The following is a 19,180-nucleotide window of genomic DNA, read 5'->3' as shown; positions in this document are numbered from 1 at the left end:
TCCAAGGTCTCAATCTGACAAGGAGCTGACAAGATGTTTGTGCGGTGGACTGATCTTAGCCTTCAGGAGAGGCTCCACAGGATGTGAGCTCGATCTCTGTTTTTCCCGAGGATTCTCAGCAGAGATGTGTGAGGACTCCTCTCTGCCTCTCTCAGGGAATGGCATGTCCAGGCTGACTCCACAGGTGTCTGCTGGAAGGAGAATAAAGGGGTGCGAAGTTTCATGTGAAATCATGTTCAGAGCTGGAGCACAGGTGCAGACTGAAGTCCTGTGAGAGCAGTGGCTGCATTGTGCTGAAGCTCAGCCGAGCAGCAGCATTCAGCTGCCAGCTCAAACACGTTGCTGTGCTTGAAATGCAGGCCTAGCTGGCCAGAGGAGCTGTGCCAAGGCACTGCTGACCTGGCAATATATACACATCTTCACACGTACAAGTCCAGCAGCTGTCCAGATGGTCCCTATGGTGTGTACATGGCAGTGCCAGCATGGGCCCTGGCTGGGGGTCTCACACTGGGCACACATCCTGTAAGGTTTCTGGCTTGGTACAGCTAGGTTAGAGAGGTTTCCTAGAGCTCATCTGAAGCTACTCTTCCTGTTTGCCCTCTCTGCCTACTTCTTCATGTGGTCATTTCCTTCCCCGTTCCACTTCAGCAGCACACTTTTGAAGCCAGCACTTTCTTGTTGCTAACTTTTAACCCTCTGGTAACCTTTGCAAGTGGCCTCAGATGCTCCTCTGACAGTCCCAACATGTGCCATCACAGTCAATTGCATTGCTGCTTTAATTTAGTGGTTATTCTTATCAAAAAACTGCTTTCCAAAGCCACATCATTTAGTGTGATTTGCCAGGACTGACATAGTTTCAAAAAAGCAAGAGGTTAAGCAGCTTTTGAAGTCTGAATGTGCTGCTCTATGTCTAGGCTATTTTAGGAAAGCACTGCAATAGCTCTTGCATACGATAACTGAGAAGAGGTTTCATTCCTTCCAGAGGAAGCTGAACTTTCTGCAGCCCCTGGTTGAGATTTACAGAAGTGGAAGCCAAATGCTAACGGCCTCACTTTCTGAGAGGCGGCTAGTCAGGCTCACCGGAGCACTGAGGCTGACATCAAAGCCATGACTTTGTGAACAGTAGGTGGGGCTGGGATATCCATCGGGCTGGGGACCCGTGGGTTTCCTTGGCCCAGGTTGCTGCCAGTTGTGAGAGCCAGCTGGAAGCTGCAGTTCTCAGCCACAAACTTCCCAGATCTGTGACTTCAAGAAAAGTAGAATCCCGCAAGCAAACCCACGTCCTGGACTTCCAGTAAAATCATCATAACTAACAACAAAAATCTGTTATAGTTACTGTCAGTGACAGTGCAAACACTACATTTGGCACCAATACTAAGCCAGATTCAGGCTCAATGAAACCTAAATCTGAGTGCCTGATGTGTCCTGCTAATGAATTCTTCAAACACACACCAATCTAATGTGGTGTTAAAAAGTAAAAAGTGTGTGAAGTTATGCCTACTGCAGTATAATGAATATAAAAGTCAGGCAAAGCTACACCAAAAAAAGCACATATTTAATATGTCCAAATTGCTTGAGATCTGCTTTCAGTTTTCTCAGTAGCCACATGTTTTTGCTTTTATCCAAGAGGCACTAAGAGAAATAATTAAACAATTTCATTAAGCTGCAGGTTTTGTTAGTTATAGCTGTGCACCCTTATTCTGCATTAAACAAAGTGGTGGCTTTGCCTTATTTTTTTCCCCTAATATTTTTTTTCCCTATCTGGACAACTGATGTATGAAATACAGCATCCGTTTGGCAAAGAAGAGCTTTCCCTCGATCATAACAATGGCTTGAAGAGTGCTGAAGCTGCTTAGGCTGCTGCACTTCCCTGGTCCACTGGCACTTGTTGAACAAACACATTTGAAACAGCAGAGATGACCAGAAAGGGAGGCAGGAGGGAGGTAACTGTTGGGAAGGAGAAATGTTTGTCAGATACCCTCAGCATCCTCTTCAGGGAGCTTAGACAACAACAAAAACCCTCCATTGCACCAAACCACCCAGTTCCTATATGTGAATCCACAGTGATCAAAACTCCAGTTCCAGTGAACCCCGTCCCCATCCTTCCATCCTTTCCCTTCCTGCCTGGCCCTATGCAGTTTCTATACACCTTGTTCTGGGGATGATGAATAAACCACCTGGAGTACTTACGCCTCTCCCTTGTTCCCACAGTATAACCTTGTGTGCGGCCACTCCTGGATGCTAGATCTCTCACAGGCTATCCTCAATCTGGGGTTTCTGGCTGGTGCATTCACCCTCGGCTATGCAGCAGACAGGTAAAGTATAAGCACTGCTGTCCTTCAGTTTTTGGGAGATGAAGTCACTTGTAGCAATCTGCAGTAAGCATGTTTGACCATTTTGGAGATTTAGTTCACTTTGGGTGAATATCCCCATTCTGAGTTAACAAAACCCAGCCAGTAATCTTCACTTCCTTTTGGGCTGGAAACTTCACACAGTGGTGCTTCCTGATCATGCCTGGACTTTAAAATGTCCTGAAAAGAGCCTTTTTTTTGTGGTTTCCAATGTGCTCTGTGCACATGTGGACCCAGGAAGGGCAGAAGGACACAGAAATGAAACGGAGGCATTCAGAAGAGATTTCTGGACTGGTGTTTATGGGAGGACATTTAAAGGCACCACTGATGAAGAAAGCAGCTACCTGAGGAGAGGAGGAGTGAACTCAGTACAGGAACTCTCCTTTCCTATGATGGAATCATACACCGACCATTGAATTCATGGCTCCATGCGGTCCTTAGCTGTGTCAGGGCTGGATGAGTGCTGAGGAAAATATATGGATGATGATCAGGCTTGGGCAGCAACCCCCCCCAGAGCTGGGAGCCTTCATGCCTCCACTAGCTCTACCTTGTTCTTAAAGCGAAAGAAGGAGCCTGGCTTCTGCTTTGTGTTGGTGATTACTGACAGGCAAACGATGTGTTGGTTGAGAGCACCACTGATGATTTCACTGGCAGAGCATATTTCTTTGTAAAATACATTCCATCTGACTGTTCTATTTTTCCTTGGTATTTGTCGTAATGATAATACTAACTTAAAGTATGATTTCTTTGTTAGAAGGGATGCTTATAGGATTATCCAGAATGTCATCTCAGATAACAAATTTTAAACTACCAAACAAAACTACTTCTAAGGAAAACCGTAGTTTTCCAAGGGATATAGGAATAAGTAATATGGGAAGGTGGAAGAGGTGCCATGTCACTGGCAAACTTTAGATAACGCTGCACAGTGTCTAGCTGTGCAGTTATGTTACTGGTACCTTAAGACTGTGTAAATGGAGATATATTATGGCTAATTATTAAAATAAGATACTATGTCTAGGAGTACCTGTGTGTTAATGATAATGTAATTACAGTACAAATACGACCATTGTACCCTGATAGCAATCAGGGAATGTGCTGCAGCCAGACCACTAGACACTCTTTGACAGCACTCAACAAAATTGGCCTGATGGAAAATACCCTGATCTTTGTCCCATATCAATTCTTCTCATAAAACCTGTAGAACAAAACGAACAAACATATTCTCATTAATACTTTTTGATATGATAAAGGGCTACACCAGTTTTCACAATTTTTCACAATTTCTTCTTAAAACGGCAACAATAACAATGGCAGAAGAGATCAAGATGGAAATTCTAGTTGTGTTCCAAGGACACATTTGCTATACAATTGCAGGAAACAGGAAGTTTTTTTTTTTTAATCTTTTTTTTTCTTTTTTTTTTTTTTTCTTCTTCCTGGATTATGGCTTACCTTTAGCTCACCTGCTTATTTCACTGTTTGCTAGAAGACGAGATTCCTGAAAATGCTAGGCAGACGTGAAAAACAGGTGGTTTTAACCTGAAACAAAACACTGGAAAATCAGATAAAGTAACTAAAGAAAAAATGACTTGTTTTCACAGATTTGGCTGTATTTAAGATTAGGAGACTAATTTATGAAAGTGGAAATCCCTGACAAATTTTTCCCTCATTTCAGTGGTGTCAAAATTATGAACTGAAATGTATAGGCCATAGTTTAGTTACAAAAATATAAACGGTTTTCTAAAATAAAAGGAGCATCACAAGTTTTAAAATCGGTGATGACACAACAGGGATAACTACCACAGCAAAAATAGTTTCATATCCTGGGGCAAACAGTACAAAATTTCAGGCAGCCTCCATCTGGAACCAGGCAGGTCTCAAAAAGGCACCTTGGGATCTAACATTAAAATGAGATGACTAGAAAAAATCTCTACGTCTATCCTGATTTTCACTTTCTTTTCATTTTCTTCAACAGATATGGCAGAATCCTCATCTACCTGCTCTCCTGCCTTGGGGATGCGATATGTGGAATCATAGTAGCATTCGCGCCAAACTTCACTGTATTTCTGATCTTCCGTTTTCTCCAAGGCGTGTTTGCCAAGGGAACCTGGATGACATGCTATGTGATCGGTGAGAGCTATTATCTTCCTTTATTTATTTTTTTTATTTTTTTTTTATTTTTCCCCTGGCTAGGAACATCTGGGATGGAGGACAAAGAGTCAGCTATGTCTGCCCATAATAATAATTTTTCCTTGGAAAAAGCACTGGCCCTGGGGGGAGCAGATGATGAATAAGCCATGTCCGTTCTTCTAATGCACTGTCCTGCAAGACAAGGTGTGACTGTATACAAAATGTAACTTGGCATGATCCTTGGTCTGGGCTCATGCCAGAACTCAATATTTGGGGAAACAGCCACTGGCCTGAGTCCAAACCATGCCAGGGACCCCTCTAGCAGCTAACAAGGTAGTTTTCTTGCCTGGCAATATCTGCTCATTTACTAATACAGAATTGCCCTCTGGGAATGACTGCAACTCTTTTCAGTGCTGAGTACAAATATGAGATAGATATGAGCAGCAATGTATTTGCCTGCCTGATCTCATGAATTCCAATGGGGAAGAGTGAGGAAGAAGTAATGCACAAGGGCAGCCCAGCAAGAGTGCCACGTCCTTCAGATCTGCCTTGGTTCTGCTCTCCTGAATGTGGCTGTGTGCAGCTGGTAGTAGGCAATTCAGCAGCAATACAATGCTTCTGTTGACGTTATGTGAGAGCTTTTATGGCTATCTAATCTATGGACAATGGGGAGGGGTAGGGTATTAACAAACAGTTAAGAGGTGGAGGAGTGGAATGTGTGTATATAAAGTTTATTATTATTAATTACATAGAAGATCACCAAGATGATCAAAATCCATGAAGTAAACCCGGATTCAAACAGGATGTGCAAATATAGACACGGTTAACTTTGTCAGAGTCTGAGTATCTTCCACAGATGCTCAGAGGAGTTAACTGTTCTTGCACGCTTGGAGGGCAGACACTTAGGTGGCTGTTCATCATCCTTTAGCTGGGAAGCTTTGCTCAGTGCCAGGCTGGACATACTGTCTACCAGGGTACACATTAAAATTATTACCTCCTGAAAAGGGAGAAGGAAGGGAAGCTTTTTTATAAATAGCATCAAAACAGCGGGGATCCAGACTGTTTAGTAGGTTATAGTCATGGCTTAGCAATGAAGCTCCTTCATAACAAAGTTACTGTTCATGAGAAAAGGGTATTGTTATGGCATTTTGATTGACTGCCAGGTTCAAAAAGGGAGACTTTACAGCTCCTTTGCAGAACATGAAATAAAATGGCACCAAGGAGAGTATCCTACTAGGGATGATGCATCAGATTTACTTAAAAGGAAGATCAGCCCTTCAATAATCTACTGTGATATTCCAAAACATAGCGGAAGCATCATTATATAGCACAAAAATGCATACCATCACTGTACTCTGTGAGGCCTGGGATAGTATTTTAACATGTCTATATGTAGTCAGTGAGTGAGAGCAGAATTGCAACCAGACAAAAAGGGTTACAGTGAGACCTGGGGACATCATGGAGACATGGGTACAAACATGCTTCCACCAAGCCCCTCACAGAAACACTTAAGTTTTCTGGCCAAAGTTTCACTGCTGAGCAGCTCAGGTCCAAAGTCTGGTGAAAGGGCCAGAATTTGCTTTCCCCTTAATTTTCAAGAACATTGTCTAATTTTAAAGTGAGGTCCTATCCTACAATGTTGTTAAGAGCTCTAACCAGCAAAATGTTTCATGACATTAACTTCCTGGACAGGGTCAAGTTTTACAAGAAAGGAACATTTCTTTCTTCATTTTGCAGTACTCAGATTAGACCACCAGACTTTAGGGAAAGTTTCAGCCATAAATAAAACAAGCTGTGGGCTGTACCTCAGCCCTCAGAGCAAATAAGCATGGTAGGGCTAAACTTTTTTCTGACAGAAGTCTTGCCCATATTAACTGTTGGGTGCAGCCCCTGCCACAGGATCCCCTTCTCTGGGGCATGGGCCAAAATAGTGCCAGGGAGAGTGCTAAGAATTTGCCACTGAGCATGATCATGATGCAGTCTCAAACCCTATCCTGGCCCTGTTTAATTAATTAGTTAACATGCAGTCAGAGACCTCTGTGTCTGAAGACCTGTGAGTGAGTTGATGGAGAAGTATCACCCATGCTTGCCCTAGGCAACTTCAGTGACACACTTAAACAATTGAATGTAAGATGCTAGGCTAGACAGATTTGTGAGTTGATACACATAATCCTTTCTTATGTTCCACCACTAATATTCTTCTTTTGAGTTATGTTTGTTTCTGTGTTGTTTATTTTGGCTTTCTATCTCCTCAGTGACAGAGATCGTTGGTTCTTCCCAGCGGATCATTGGGATCGTGATACAAATATTTTTCACCCTGGGAATTATGATTCTCCCTGGCATTGCCTACTTGCTTCCCACTTGGCAGGGGATCCAGCTGGCCATTTCACTGCCCAACTTCCTTTTCCTGGTCTACTACTGGTAACATTACAGTCATTGCTCTTGTTGCTATTACTATTGCTACCTGAGCACCTTGAGACCCCCACAGTGGTCCGAAGTCTCTAGTGTGCAAGATGGTGTAAATTAGGAAGAAGACACCTGTTGATTCTGTCTTTCTAAATGTTTTTTTTTTTTTTTTTTTTTTAGCGAATCACAGACACACACTTTTCTTTTTCTGCTCAGGGTCTGTCTCTGCCATCAGCCAAGTCCTTCCCAGAACCCTGCTCTGCTGCTTCTTAGCCCAGGACTGGCTGTTTCTGTTAACTTGCCCAGATCTGTTTAACCTGTCTGCTTTCCCTTCAGACATTATTTCCACTTTAACTTCTAATTATGTACTCAGTCCAAACTTGCCCTGTAGCTCCCATGATTTGGGCAGTAGGGGTAATAGAAAGCAGAGCACTATGCCCAGGTGACCACCCATCCCAGGGGACTGCAGCAATCCTGTGGGCTGAATGCAAAGAAACTAAGCCTCATATTTTCTTCTTGTACGTTGTACTGCTTCTTCAAACATTGTCTGTCATTGCTGTGGCACTTTTAAACTGTGCGTCATCTTAACAGTGGACTAGCAGAGACTGAAACACTGATCTGTAGTCTTGCTTTGGGTTCAGTTTATATATGCATGTATGTATATATTTGAGCACATGTGCATTTATCTTATAGTGATACAGCTAGAAGCTTCCTGGTCTGCTTGTTCTTTTTACTACATGTAGGTGATGTTGACTTCCACTAGTTCCTTGCCATTCTACAGACAGCCTGTCATTTTGTTGGTTATCTTCTGGTGTACTTTTGATGTACACTGTGGAAATTGAGATGGGGTTAAATGCCTGATCCACTGGCCATGTGTATCTAAATAAAGAACACAGCAAGGGAGGGAAGTCTTTTACACCTGAGAAGTTTTCTCCCTTTTCCAACTTTGCAGAGCACTGATACACTCTATTTTCTCCTTTCTTACCCACAAGACTGAAAAATCAGTGTGTTGGGTATAAAGGTGGGAAAAAGGCAAAGGATATTCTTTACTTAAGGTAGTAATGGATGAAACCCCTGTTAATAGCTTCTGTGTTCCTACAGGTTTGTTCCTGAATCTCCACGTTGGCTCCTGACACGCAAAAAGGGAGAGAAGGCATTAAAAATCATGCATGACATTGCAAAACACAATGGGAAATATCTCTCACCACATTACTCAGAGGTACTGTTATCTGTCCGAGCTAGAGTTTTCTCTAAGCTTTCCTAATCTTTTGAAGGTTCAGTTTGATTTGTGTGGTGGGCAAAACTCTTGTAGTGTCATACCAGAACAAGATTTTCAGTCCCATACCTACATTGTTATGTACAAGAGGGTTAAAAGAAAATTGTGTGGAAAGATACAGGCTAAAAAAGGGAGTTTGCAAAACAGTTAGTTGAGTCTTTCATTTGCAACACTCCTAATTTTAAAAACCTTTGGGAAATATGTGAAACTAGCCTGAGGTCCAATGGTATTTCACAGCAGCTACAGTTTAAACTGACAGTGTGAGTGGAGATGGAAGGATCCACTTCCCTGGCTCCTTTGCTAGACCTTTCTTCTACAACCCAAACAGAAGGTCATGTAGAAAACACAACTCTAAATATCAATTTGCTTCCATCCCTATTAGGGAAAACATGCAGAAAATTTCAAAATATGGGAAGCACCGTCACTGTTTAAAAATAGGAAATTATATGTTAGAATTAGAGTCCTTTGAAAAGTGGTCTTGACAAAGCTGAAAGGACTGATGCATTTAACATAACACTTTTATGTATTATAACATTTGCCTCGCTTTGCTGGGTAGCATAGCCTGGCTCTTAGAACATGTTTCCCATTGTATTGTCCCCATGGACTAATGATAACAGATGTGAATGGGGGTTTTGCTCCAGAAAAAATCAGGTTTTGAGGTTAAATGCTATTAACAGTAATGTTTGAAATCATTATTGAATCACAGGGAAAACACTGGCAGACTGCTAGCCTGAAGGTGACTAGCTAAACACTTTCAGAAATTGTTTTCATATTGAAAAGAAACTAGTTACAGAAAATGGCCATCTATGAGTACACAGTAGTAGCATATGCATGTAGCCTACATATTTGCATATGCATATACATTCATTCTCACACATATACAAAATTACCATGTGTGACTTTTAATTAGAGTGTCACTTAGTCTAAAGGAAAAGACTTTGGGTTGGCAGTGTTCAGAGAGGACTGGTGTGTCCTACCCTGTCAGGAAGGGCCATCATGATGTGTATGCTTTGTAGCAGGTAGTTGGCAGCCTGGGTTCCCACAGCTTCATATCTTACCTAGCTCTTTCCCATTGCTCTTTTTTAGCAAGGGAGAAAATGAAAATTTAGACCAGCTTATCAAAATAAATAAATAAATAAATAAATAAGAGTGGAAATTCTTCACCAAATCCTAGAATATAATTCTGGATGAACCCCAAGCAATAAGGTTTGGAACTCTCTTCCTGAAACACCAGATATCTGTTTCCAAATGCACAGGATTTTATTTATCTGGTAAGAGGCATGCTTCATAAATCAGACACTCAGACTAAGCGGTTCTGCTTATTCAAGAACATTGTTGGTATAAATACAGACTTTGCATGAAGTGCACACAGGAAGAGATATACAACAACAGAAGTGTTATAGAAATAGCTAGATTATTTATACCAATGTAAGATCATATTTTCACTTCATGAAGCGTATGTTAATGACAGATAATAACAGCTCTGGCAAGTTAAACTTCATAGAGTAGACTCTGTAGAGAAGCTGGGCCCTGACCTATGCTATACCTCCTAAAATAGGTGAATCTGGACTGATGATTTTGTAAAGTCAAAAGTCAAAACTAGATAGATCAACAGAGAAGATCTGTTCAAAAACTTCAAAAATGAAGTTTTTTTGAATGTTATGTGGTTCAGGGTAGCCGGCAAAAATTAATGATAGGGAGGAGGGGTTGTCAGTGTAAAAGTTATATATTACTTCTTTAGTCAAGAAATGGGATATAAAGAATAAGACTGTTGTACATTATTGAAGCATTGTGATAAGGAGTGTGATATTGAGCTTTGATAAGGAGTAATAGGCTGGGCCAGAAATTAGTGAGCCATTTCTCCTATGAACATGGGCATCGCTGTGGTACCAGACAAGGTCAGGAAATCACTCCCAACTGTCCCACAAAACAGAGTGGTCTGTGCTAGGCACGTCGGAGTAGCCGCTGGCACAACTGGAGGACTGCAGATTGAAATCGGTGAGAGAGAAACAAACTGAAATGACTGGCTAAAGAGAGAGAAATGGCTACCTCTGCTCATTGTGCTAGAGGTTCACTGAGGTTCCCCTGTTCTGGTCAGCATTACCTGGTTCCAAAGAAATTCAGTGGGAAATTTGTGCTGCTGCAGCTCTCCCTTCACATTCAGCCCTGCACTCCTGCACCTGCTGCCTCTCGCAAGACGTGAGCATTTTCTGAGCCTTACATCAGAATGGAGATGTGTGTCTTTCACTACTTATTGCTTAAAGTCATATTTAATTTCTTTTAGAAGAGTTCCACCTCATGTCCCTAAGCCCCTCACAGCTGCAGCAGATTACCCTCCACACACCCAGATTCATGCTGGATCTCTTCCCAGGACCTTTTCAATACACAATGTCTGTCATCCTTGGTTCTGTGCCCAGAGAAGAGAGAGAATCTCCAGGAAGCGTGTCAGTGGGGGATCGAATGTATTTCTTGCCTTAAGTCACGTCAGAGTGCTCTTTCATGTTGCAGCTCCAGAATTTCAGGCAGAGAGGTGCAGGTGTGGAGGGGCAGGGAGAAGAGAGAAATGTTATCCTTCAGTGCATTTTGGTTATGATTTTCCAGTACCTCTAGAACAGTTTCATTGGCTGGCTCCCTTGCATGGCTCTGGACATAAGAGCTTTGTGCTTTTATTGGCATGCAGAAGCCACAAATGACCTCTGTATAAAAACAGATAAACATTTCTTTATTTTGCTGTCTGAGTTACAACACTGGTACAGTTCAGCTCTGTACATAACTCATTAACTTTTTTTTTTTTTTGTATTTTATAAACTTTTTTTTTTTTTCCTAGTTGCTTGTAATTATCTCTTGGTCTCTGTCCAAAAGCAGACTGAGCTGTGGCCAGCTGCGTAAAGACTGCTCCTTGAGAGAGTTGTGGATCAAGAACCCCTCTCCCTTTACACATAGATATTTCTAGTATATATTAATGTCCATGCATAAATATCATACATATGCATGCATGTACTCTCCTGTGCAGAATTATGTGTCTGTGCTGTGTTTTGGGAACCTTTAAAAATTATTGCAGAAAAGAACGAGATGTAATTTGATGGGACATAAAAATGTCATGAAAGTTATTTACAAAACTTTCTACAGAGTCTCCAGGTAGTGTATCTTGGAAACATGGGCTCTGTCTTAGAATTCCTGGCTGCAGTGATGTGAATAGCAAAGCTCTCCTTGACTTCAAGGAACAAAAAGAGGATTTTCTTCCCAACAAATCATTCACTGACTACACAGTGATTTTTTTCTTCATGTATAAAAAATGCTCAGTCATGCTTGGGGTTATTATGACTTTATTAAGACATAAAAATATATGGTAACAGCCATGTTGAGTTTATCTTTGGTCCTTTGGAGGACTAAAGCCATATTTGCACAAAGGCACAGATGATGGCTGGCAGCCTGCTGTTATAAACAAGTCACGGAAGCTTTATAACCATATTATGAGAGAGTCCAAGAGCAGTGTAGAAACCTGGCAACATCAGCCTGTCCTAAAAGCGCTCTGGCATGCAACAGTAGTGGCACTGCTTTGAAGAAAACTTCTGGCTCTGGCTGCAGAAGAAAAGCAAGACAGAGTAGAAAGGAAGTTCAAACAAATGTGGCATTTCTCTGTCCACTTATTGTCTGAGTTTTGTGGCACTTAGTAACGAAAAAGTCATGCTTAAATTCAGTCAGACAAATCTCTCTGTGCTATCTTCTGATGTGAACAACACAGAAGAACTGTGGGCATAGCTGAGGAGCCCCTTTGCAAATGCCTTGGGCTTTGCCTGTTGCCTCATCATGGATGTGTGAGATCCCATATACCTCTATGTCTTCTCACCTTGTCTCCCCATGGGCTGGGATTGTGTCCTTGGGCTCCTTGTGTGGGTGCAGGGCAGCGAGTGCTTTGGTTGCAGAGAAGGGCTTGCTCCTCCATCTGCTTTCTTCAGGCTCCTCGCAGGAGGGGGCAACATCTGGGAGTCCCAGCAGCCAGGCTGCCTGGAGTTCTCCTCAAAATGATGCATCAGTTTTAACCCCATGTCTTCCACAGCTTCTCTGAGAGCTGATGGAAACCTCAGCTGTGGCTGCCAGTTCTTGGGCAGACCCATATTGGTCCCTGCCTAAAACCACCTATGCCTTCTCTTCCTTGTCTTCCTCATCTGCAAAGTGAACGTACAAACCAAAGGGCTGCCAGCATGTGTCTTAGTATTATTATGTGTTGTAAATACCTACAGTAGATGATTAGAAACAAATTAAGGGCAGCATCCTTGACAGGAGTAGACTGATTCTTCCCCTTGTATGTTCCCCCAGTTGCTGGCCAGCTTGGGGAACCCCTTGGTCAGGGTGTCCCTTTGACCCATCATGGTTAAAACCTGCTGGATGAGCCAGCCTCCATGGATGTGTTCTGGCTCCACAAAATCCTATGGTAATGAATTACAAAACATAATCACAGGCTGCATGAAACCCTGCCCATTCTGTTAGTGTTAAACCTTCTAGCTAATAACTTCACCAACTGCCTCATTGTGTCTGTACTGGAGAAATTGTGAACAGATTTACAGTACCTCTCAGGCATATGAGAACTGTTAATTCATACTTTGTGGGATTTTTAGTTGTTTCAGGGCAAAAGCCTTGCTCGTCATAGTGCTTTTATATTTTAAGTGCCTCTGAATTTCACCAGTTAAGTTTTGCATCACCCAAGCGCCTTCACAGATCTGATTTTTCTCACACTTCTCTTTACTTCCTGGTGCCCAGGTGTATTACCAGCAGCTTTCTGACAACCTGATAGCTTTGGCCATCCTGTGACATTCTCTACTCCAAGTGACTGTGACATTGCAAAAGCCATTTATTGTCTTTCAAGGCGTTCCAGGTCAACCTCTCTCAGTTTACTCTGAGGAAATCATTTTTCTACTCTCTAGTCAAGATTTGGGATTTCTTTCTAATTTTTGCATGGTCGCTGTTAAGGAAAACCAGCAGCTGTATTCAGCTGTAAGCTATTTCCCATAACTTCACACTGCTCTGGAGTGCTAAAAGCAGCAAACCAGGTCATCAGCACCTTTGCTTGCTTGACTGAAATACTGCTGAGCACTGCGTTTACTTAGAAACCCTGCTCCAGTGCCTGCCTGACATCTGACAGCTGACTTTGCTGCTTGCCTTTCTCCTCAGATCACTGTTAGCAACGCAGAGGTCAGCAATCCCTCCTTTCTGGACCTGGTGAGGACTCCTCAGATGAGGAGAAACACGCTTATCCTGATGTATGCCTGGTGAGTGCCCACCTCAGTGCTACTTGTTACAAGGGTGAGGTGTTATCAAGAATAACCCCCTCGTGAATTTTAGGGTCTTTCTGGCTGCCTGCAGTCATTTGTTTGCCTCTCAGTATTTTTTCCCTTTGCTGTCTAGGTTCACAAGTGCCCTGATCTACCAAGGGCTTGTCATGCGCCTAGGAATTGTTGGAGGAAACCTCTACCTGGACTTCTTCATTTCAGGAGCTGTTGAGCTGCCTGCCGCTCTCCTAATTTTAGTGACAATTGATCGCTTTGGCCGGCGCCTTCCCTTCGCAATAAGCAACTTTGTGGCAGGAATTGCATGTCTCATTACTGCCTTCTTGCCAGAAGGTAATTTCCAACCCTTCCCAACATCAAGATCTTTAGGTCAATATCTTCTTTCTGACCCCTTAAGCAAGGACAGGAGGCCACACAAAGTGGTAGATAGAAGTACAATCTGGCTGATGATGCAAGCAACACCACAGTCATGAAACAATTCTTTATTTACTTATAGACTGTCCTGGGACATGTAATGGTCAGATCTCTGATGGGCAGTGAGCAACAAATGGGTGTAGTCATGGAAAATACGTATATAAAGGCCCTATATTGTTTTGAAGACTTGTGCAAGAGAAGAATATACTAACATGAGAGGAAGATACATTCCCTGACTTGGAAGACACTTAAAAATGTTAGAAATCAGTGATTTAGCTGAGGCACTGTTGGAGTCTCCTCATTCAAAAATAAAATGATGCCTAGAAAAATAAAACATGGCCTAACCTCTCAAGACCTTCCCCTGGTGTCATGGCTCTCCTGGCACTGTCAGGTTATTCCAGTGGCCCAGCAATGCCAGGCTGCAATGTGCTCTGGCCACCCTTATTCTCCCCAGCCCTTCCATCCCCATCCAAACCACAACAGGGTGTAGGGTCTGCAGCAGGCAACAAGGACAGCTTCCCTGCCCTCACCTTCCCAGGGCTTTGGACAATGCTGAAGAGGGTAGAGAAAAGCTATGACTTTCAATTACATCACCCTTAACTGATTTCAAGGACGACCAAAGGGTCTGATATTGCTTGAAGGTTTCCCAGCACTCCATTCTTTTCTTTAAATTGTTTTCCCTCCTGTGTAGCTGTTTTATGGTACCACCAAGTGTGTATCCCCAGGGAAGCATTTGAAGTTGCTCTGCACCCTGTGTTACCACATCAGTGTGCTTTGCCTCAGTGTAGCTAAGAACTGGCAGCCAAACTGGCATTAGAGAGGCTGATTCCTCCCAGGGATGTTCCTCTCAAAATGAGTGACAATCCTGGCTAGCCTTAAAGGTTTTAGCTCCAGATTTTATTATGGGACAATAGTTTTTCTTGAGAAGAGCCACAGGGAGCCACTTCAAGGTAAGATGTGTTGACAAGACCGGGCAGGTTTGCAGTGAGTGCAAAATAAAATACTTCAGAGAGGGGTGTTAGTTCACCTCCCTCTCAGTTAAGCTTCCTTCAGAGGGTTTCCTCCAAAAATACTTAAAATTGTATTGCATGTTTGAGGAGCTTCATTGCTTCAGTAGAAGTAGAAACGATGTGACAGGGATATGGAGCAGGAAGGTCAGCACTCTGTTGTGGTGCTGGCACTGGTGGCTGTGAGACTGCACCCTGGGATGATGCAGTGTTGTCCTCACTTATTTGAGTTCATCAGCTAGACCACTGAAGTCTGTGAATGCTGGCTGGCTCTGCTCTTCTGATGGATTTTGCCCATGATCGCTTATGTCCCCACTGCTGCAAGCCTCTCTGACAAGCCACCAGGCCATGAGTGGGTGCCTGCCTGCTCCCCACCATGGGGCACTGCAATTCAGAAACAGAGGGCCCAGTCCTGAGGACTCACAGATGGGACACCTGAGGCCCAAGTCCTGCTTTCAGGAGAAGTGTTTGCACAGGTGTGAAATGAAGCGGCAATTTATGAGGGCTTGGTCACCCTGGGGTGCTCACACAGTTCAAGTCCCATGGCAGAGGGAGGAGCCACACGTGCATCACCCTCACCTCAGGGACCCGACAGACTGAAGGGGTGCCAGGGTGACAATGTGAATTTGTTTTGTTCTTTCCAGCCTTTGCTTTTCTTGCAAGTGTTTCAAAACAGAGCTTTTGAGGGCAAAGGCAATTTTGCAGCATGGGATGAAATTTGTTGGGGGGTTTGTTTGATTGTTTTGGAAGGGAAAAACACCCAAGCATCCATTTTCCACTTCAGAGCAAACTGAAATGTTTTCTTGTTCCTCCTATTGGAGTCATGAGAAAACACAGCCACTGCCAGAGCCCTCTCCAGTGGCAGAGCTCCCCTTCGTGACAGGCTCAGGCTTGCTGTTTCACTAACCTCCCAGGCTGCCCAGTCATGGTTGTTTCATATGGCAGACTGTCCTCTTGTAAGGGCATTGCAGCAGTCCTCATTATGTTCCTTGTGGCTCTCTTCCAGAGGCCACCAGCTCTCCAGATAGGGCTGGAGCACTGCTGAAGTGTTGCATACAGTGAGGCAGGATGACTCTGCCCTGTGGTGCAGATGTGACTATTGCAGAGACTGAGCAGAGCAGGGAGAGCTGGTCAGAGTGACCCAGAGCTGGCTGTGCCTGCACAAGGTACATGGCAAGGGTACCCAAAATTAACATCGTTAGGAGTGTGTCTAATGTGCAATGGCTAAACAGTGAATTGTAGTTGGCCTGCTCTAAGGAGAACAGTGTTATACCCCTTGAATCATAAGGTTGGAATTTATTTCTGATTCTCCAAAGCAGTCTCTCATGATGTCAGAAAGCAATAAATGTCAATATAGATTGATAGCTACAGAAGTGGTTTTTCAGTCTGACTTGCACTGATTCAGTGTTCCTGCGTTGTAGTTTTCACTGACAGGGCTTGGAGCTTATTCTTTTAGAAGCAGAAGAATAGAAATGGTATGGCTGAGTGAGACCCGTGGTCCATCTAGCTCCATAACCAGCCTCTGACAAGGAGGGTGCGTGGTCACTCAGGCAGAGAGGAGTTGTTCCACCATCTATCACAGCTTTTGTTTTGTTTTGTTTTCTCACCCTTGCTTGTGTTTTACTGTGATCTGCACTTCACAGACAACTGGGCATAGGCTTTCCTTGTGCCCCTGTATCTGAAAAATGCTCTGCTGCAACCAATGCAGGTACCGGAGTAAAATCCCTGTAAGTGAGAGCTGGCTGGCAGCAGGCTGCGGGTGTAGTAAAGCATGGCTCACCAGGGTTTCTTTTTGAATGGACAGATATCCCATGGCTCAAAACCACCGTGGCCACGCTGGGAAGGCTGGGCATCACAATCGCTTTTGAAATTGTCTACCTTGTGAACTCCGAGTTGTACCCAACAATACTGAGGTAAGTTGAAACTTTTCCCTCAGCTTTTCACCTATTTCACTGCTTTTGAGTAAAACTCACTTTTCTCCAGAGTTTCCTTACTGAACAGCAAGCTGCTCATCAGTGTGGATGGCATATACTGACAAGATAATTTTGGAGTTAATCCTACGTGCTGCTTCTCAAACTGCTGCTCATCTGTTTGCTAAGCATCTCTCAAATATCTGGCACTATTATTTTTTTTTTCAGAAACTTTGGTGTTTCCCTGTGCTCGAGTTTGTGTGACCTAGGTGGGATCATAGCCCCATTCCTGCTTTTCCGACTAGCAGCTGTTTGGTTGGAGCTACCTCTAATTATTTTCAGTAAGAATTGACTTTAAATACACTTTTTGTTAATATATTTTCCTCCTAGCTGAGCTTTTTTCTTAGGGCAAAATTGTAGCATGGGCCTTATCTCCCACTCAAGCCATCCCCTCTCAACCTTCATGTCTAGCAAAAGAGTCTAACCAGCAAATAGGTGAGGTATGGGTGGTTTCACAGCACACGATGGAAGATCTCAGGCCTGTCGCGTTAAAGGGGTGTAGCTGATTAACCGTTACGGGCCCGGTTGGATTCAGAGTACTGAACCAGTCGGACATTCACCAAAACTGGGGGTCCGTTCGGACATTCACCAAAAACGTAATAACCGCCTGGGGGTCCGCTCAGACATTCACCAAAAAACGTATTAACCACCTGGGGGTCCGTTCAGACATTCACCAAAAATGCATTAACCGTCTGGGGGTCTGGTTAGATTCAGAACACTGAACTATCACAGATAACCACCCTCACCCTAGTTGCATTAATGAGAGCTATCACAATGCAATCAAGTATGGTTTATTACAGCAACAGATAATCAGGTTCTTTTGGATTGCCGGTGATAGTGACTATCTGCAAAAGCAAGCTAGTATGCATGAAATACACAGGTGTTATAGGTGTTACAGATGTTATACAGGTGTTGTAGGTGTTACAGATGTTATAGGTGTTATAGGTGTTATAGGTGTTACAGGTGTTACAGGTGTTATAGGTGTTACAGGTGTTACAGGTGTTACAGGTGCGCAGCCTAGAAATAAACACGTTAAAAGGATCAAAGACTCTATAGAGATTTATAAGCAAATATTCAGATCTCACCCAAAGGCGTCCCAATGGGGGGGGAAGAGAGGCTCAGCCCGTCGACTGATCCCAGGAGTCAGGAGGTCCTAAGGATGTTGTATGTCCTCGGGATGGTATCTCCCCTGACGATGGTATCTTCCCTAACATCCCCTCTCACTTGGGCCAATTTATATTATTTTCTATCTTTTAGGTGGAGCTTGAGTGGCTCTAGTCAAGCATATCTTAGTTATGATTGGTGTAAAGTTTTCCCGTCTCCGTTTAAAGTAATAGGCTCCGAGAAATTCAGGGCGCATGCTCAGTGAGGGGTGGTCACACCTTGGAGGCGGGTAGCTTTTGGGATGGAGGTGTGTTTTGGTATTATAATGATATTATAATGAGCAAAAAGAACACTAGGGTACAGCATTTGTCAAAACATGACAGGTCTTTGGCTTAGGGTGGCAAAAAGTGCAGCTTTGTGCACAAGAACAATCGAGGCCCCACCTGATTACAGAGCCTAGCCGTGGTGTCTCCACTCCACTCTACGCTCCGTGGTGTTCCTTAGAGCTAGCACACCAAGTTTCCCCAGCGCGATAGCATCTAAGGTTGGGAGCCTAGGGAATGCAGTTATGCCCTACCCTGAAAGCCTCTTCAATGCTGTACCTTTTCCTTAAAAGTGTGAATGTTAGTTTTATTTTCCTAGTTACTTCAGGCATTTACACCATAAGGCCCTTTCAGTAGCTTGGTTGAAAAACCATAGAAATTATGTTAGGTGTTTTGAGACTGAGAAATATTACAGCTAAGTTCTGTAATTGCAGAGAAATAAGCTCAATCTCTGGATAATGGAGGTTGATGTCCCTTAAGAAATATTTGTTGTTTTTTGTTTGTTTATTTGGTTGGTTGGTTTGCTTGTCTGTTTTGTATATACAGTTAAGACCGGATGTTATATTAGCCACAACTTCTTCCTCTAAAACTCTTTTCCTCAGTTTAATTTTGGAGAAATGAGCCCTATGAAGTAAGTCTGCGGGAACAAAAAAAAAAAAAAAAAAAGAAAAAAAAGAAAGTAGATTTTTTCCAACAAGGAAGCTGAAGTCTGCAAATAAACCAGTCTTAGAGGAAGTACATGTGGCTGGGAAAAAAGCAAAAGGGATAGGATAAAGTAAGAAGGGAAAATGGTACTAATGGTACTAAAGACAAATTTAGCTTTAAAACAAAAATGGAAAAACAAAAGACATTTTAAAAAAAATACATTAAAAAATTACCATTATTCCAATAATAGACATTTATAGAAATATTGT

At 43.0% G+C, this 19,180-nt stretch overlaps 1 protein-coding gene across 2 annotated transcripts in view; it reads left to right on the top strand.

Moving 5' to 3' along the window:
* Window positions 1-19,180, top strand: part of SLC22A3 (solute carrier family 22 member 3) — a 31,470-nt gene that overhangs the window by 7,653 nt on the left and 4,637 nt on the right. For both annotated transcript variants that reach the window (XM_068676978.1, XM_068676979.1), the window contains exons 2-9: window positions 2,212-2,315; window positions 4,324-4,478; window positions 6,734-6,899; window positions 7,986-8,103; window positions 13,333-13,430; window positions 13,567-13,781; window positions 16,674-16,782; window positions 17,008-17,120. In XM_068676978.1, the coding sequence (XP_068533079.1) occupies window positions 2,212-2,315; window positions 4,324-4,478; window positions 6,734-6,899; window positions 7,986-8,103; window positions 13,333-13,430; window positions 13,567-13,781; window positions 16,674-16,782; window positions 17,008-17,120 (1,078 nt within the window). The remainder of the gene's footprint in view (window positions 1-2,211; window positions 2,316-4,323; window positions 4,479-6,733; window positions 6,900-7,985; window positions 8,104-13,332; window positions 13,431-13,566; window positions 13,782-16,673; window positions 16,783-17,007; window positions 17,121-19,180) is intronic.

This window comes from Anas acuta, chromosome 3 (genome assembly GCF_963932015.1).
Source record: "Anas acuta chromosome 3, bAnaAcu1.1, whole genome shotgun sequence".
Taxonomy (NCBI): domain Eukaryota; kingdom Metazoa; phylum Chordata; class Aves; order Anseriformes; family Anatidae; genus Anas; species Anas acuta.
This window is presented reverse-complemented; position numbering and strand designations above follow the sequence as displayed.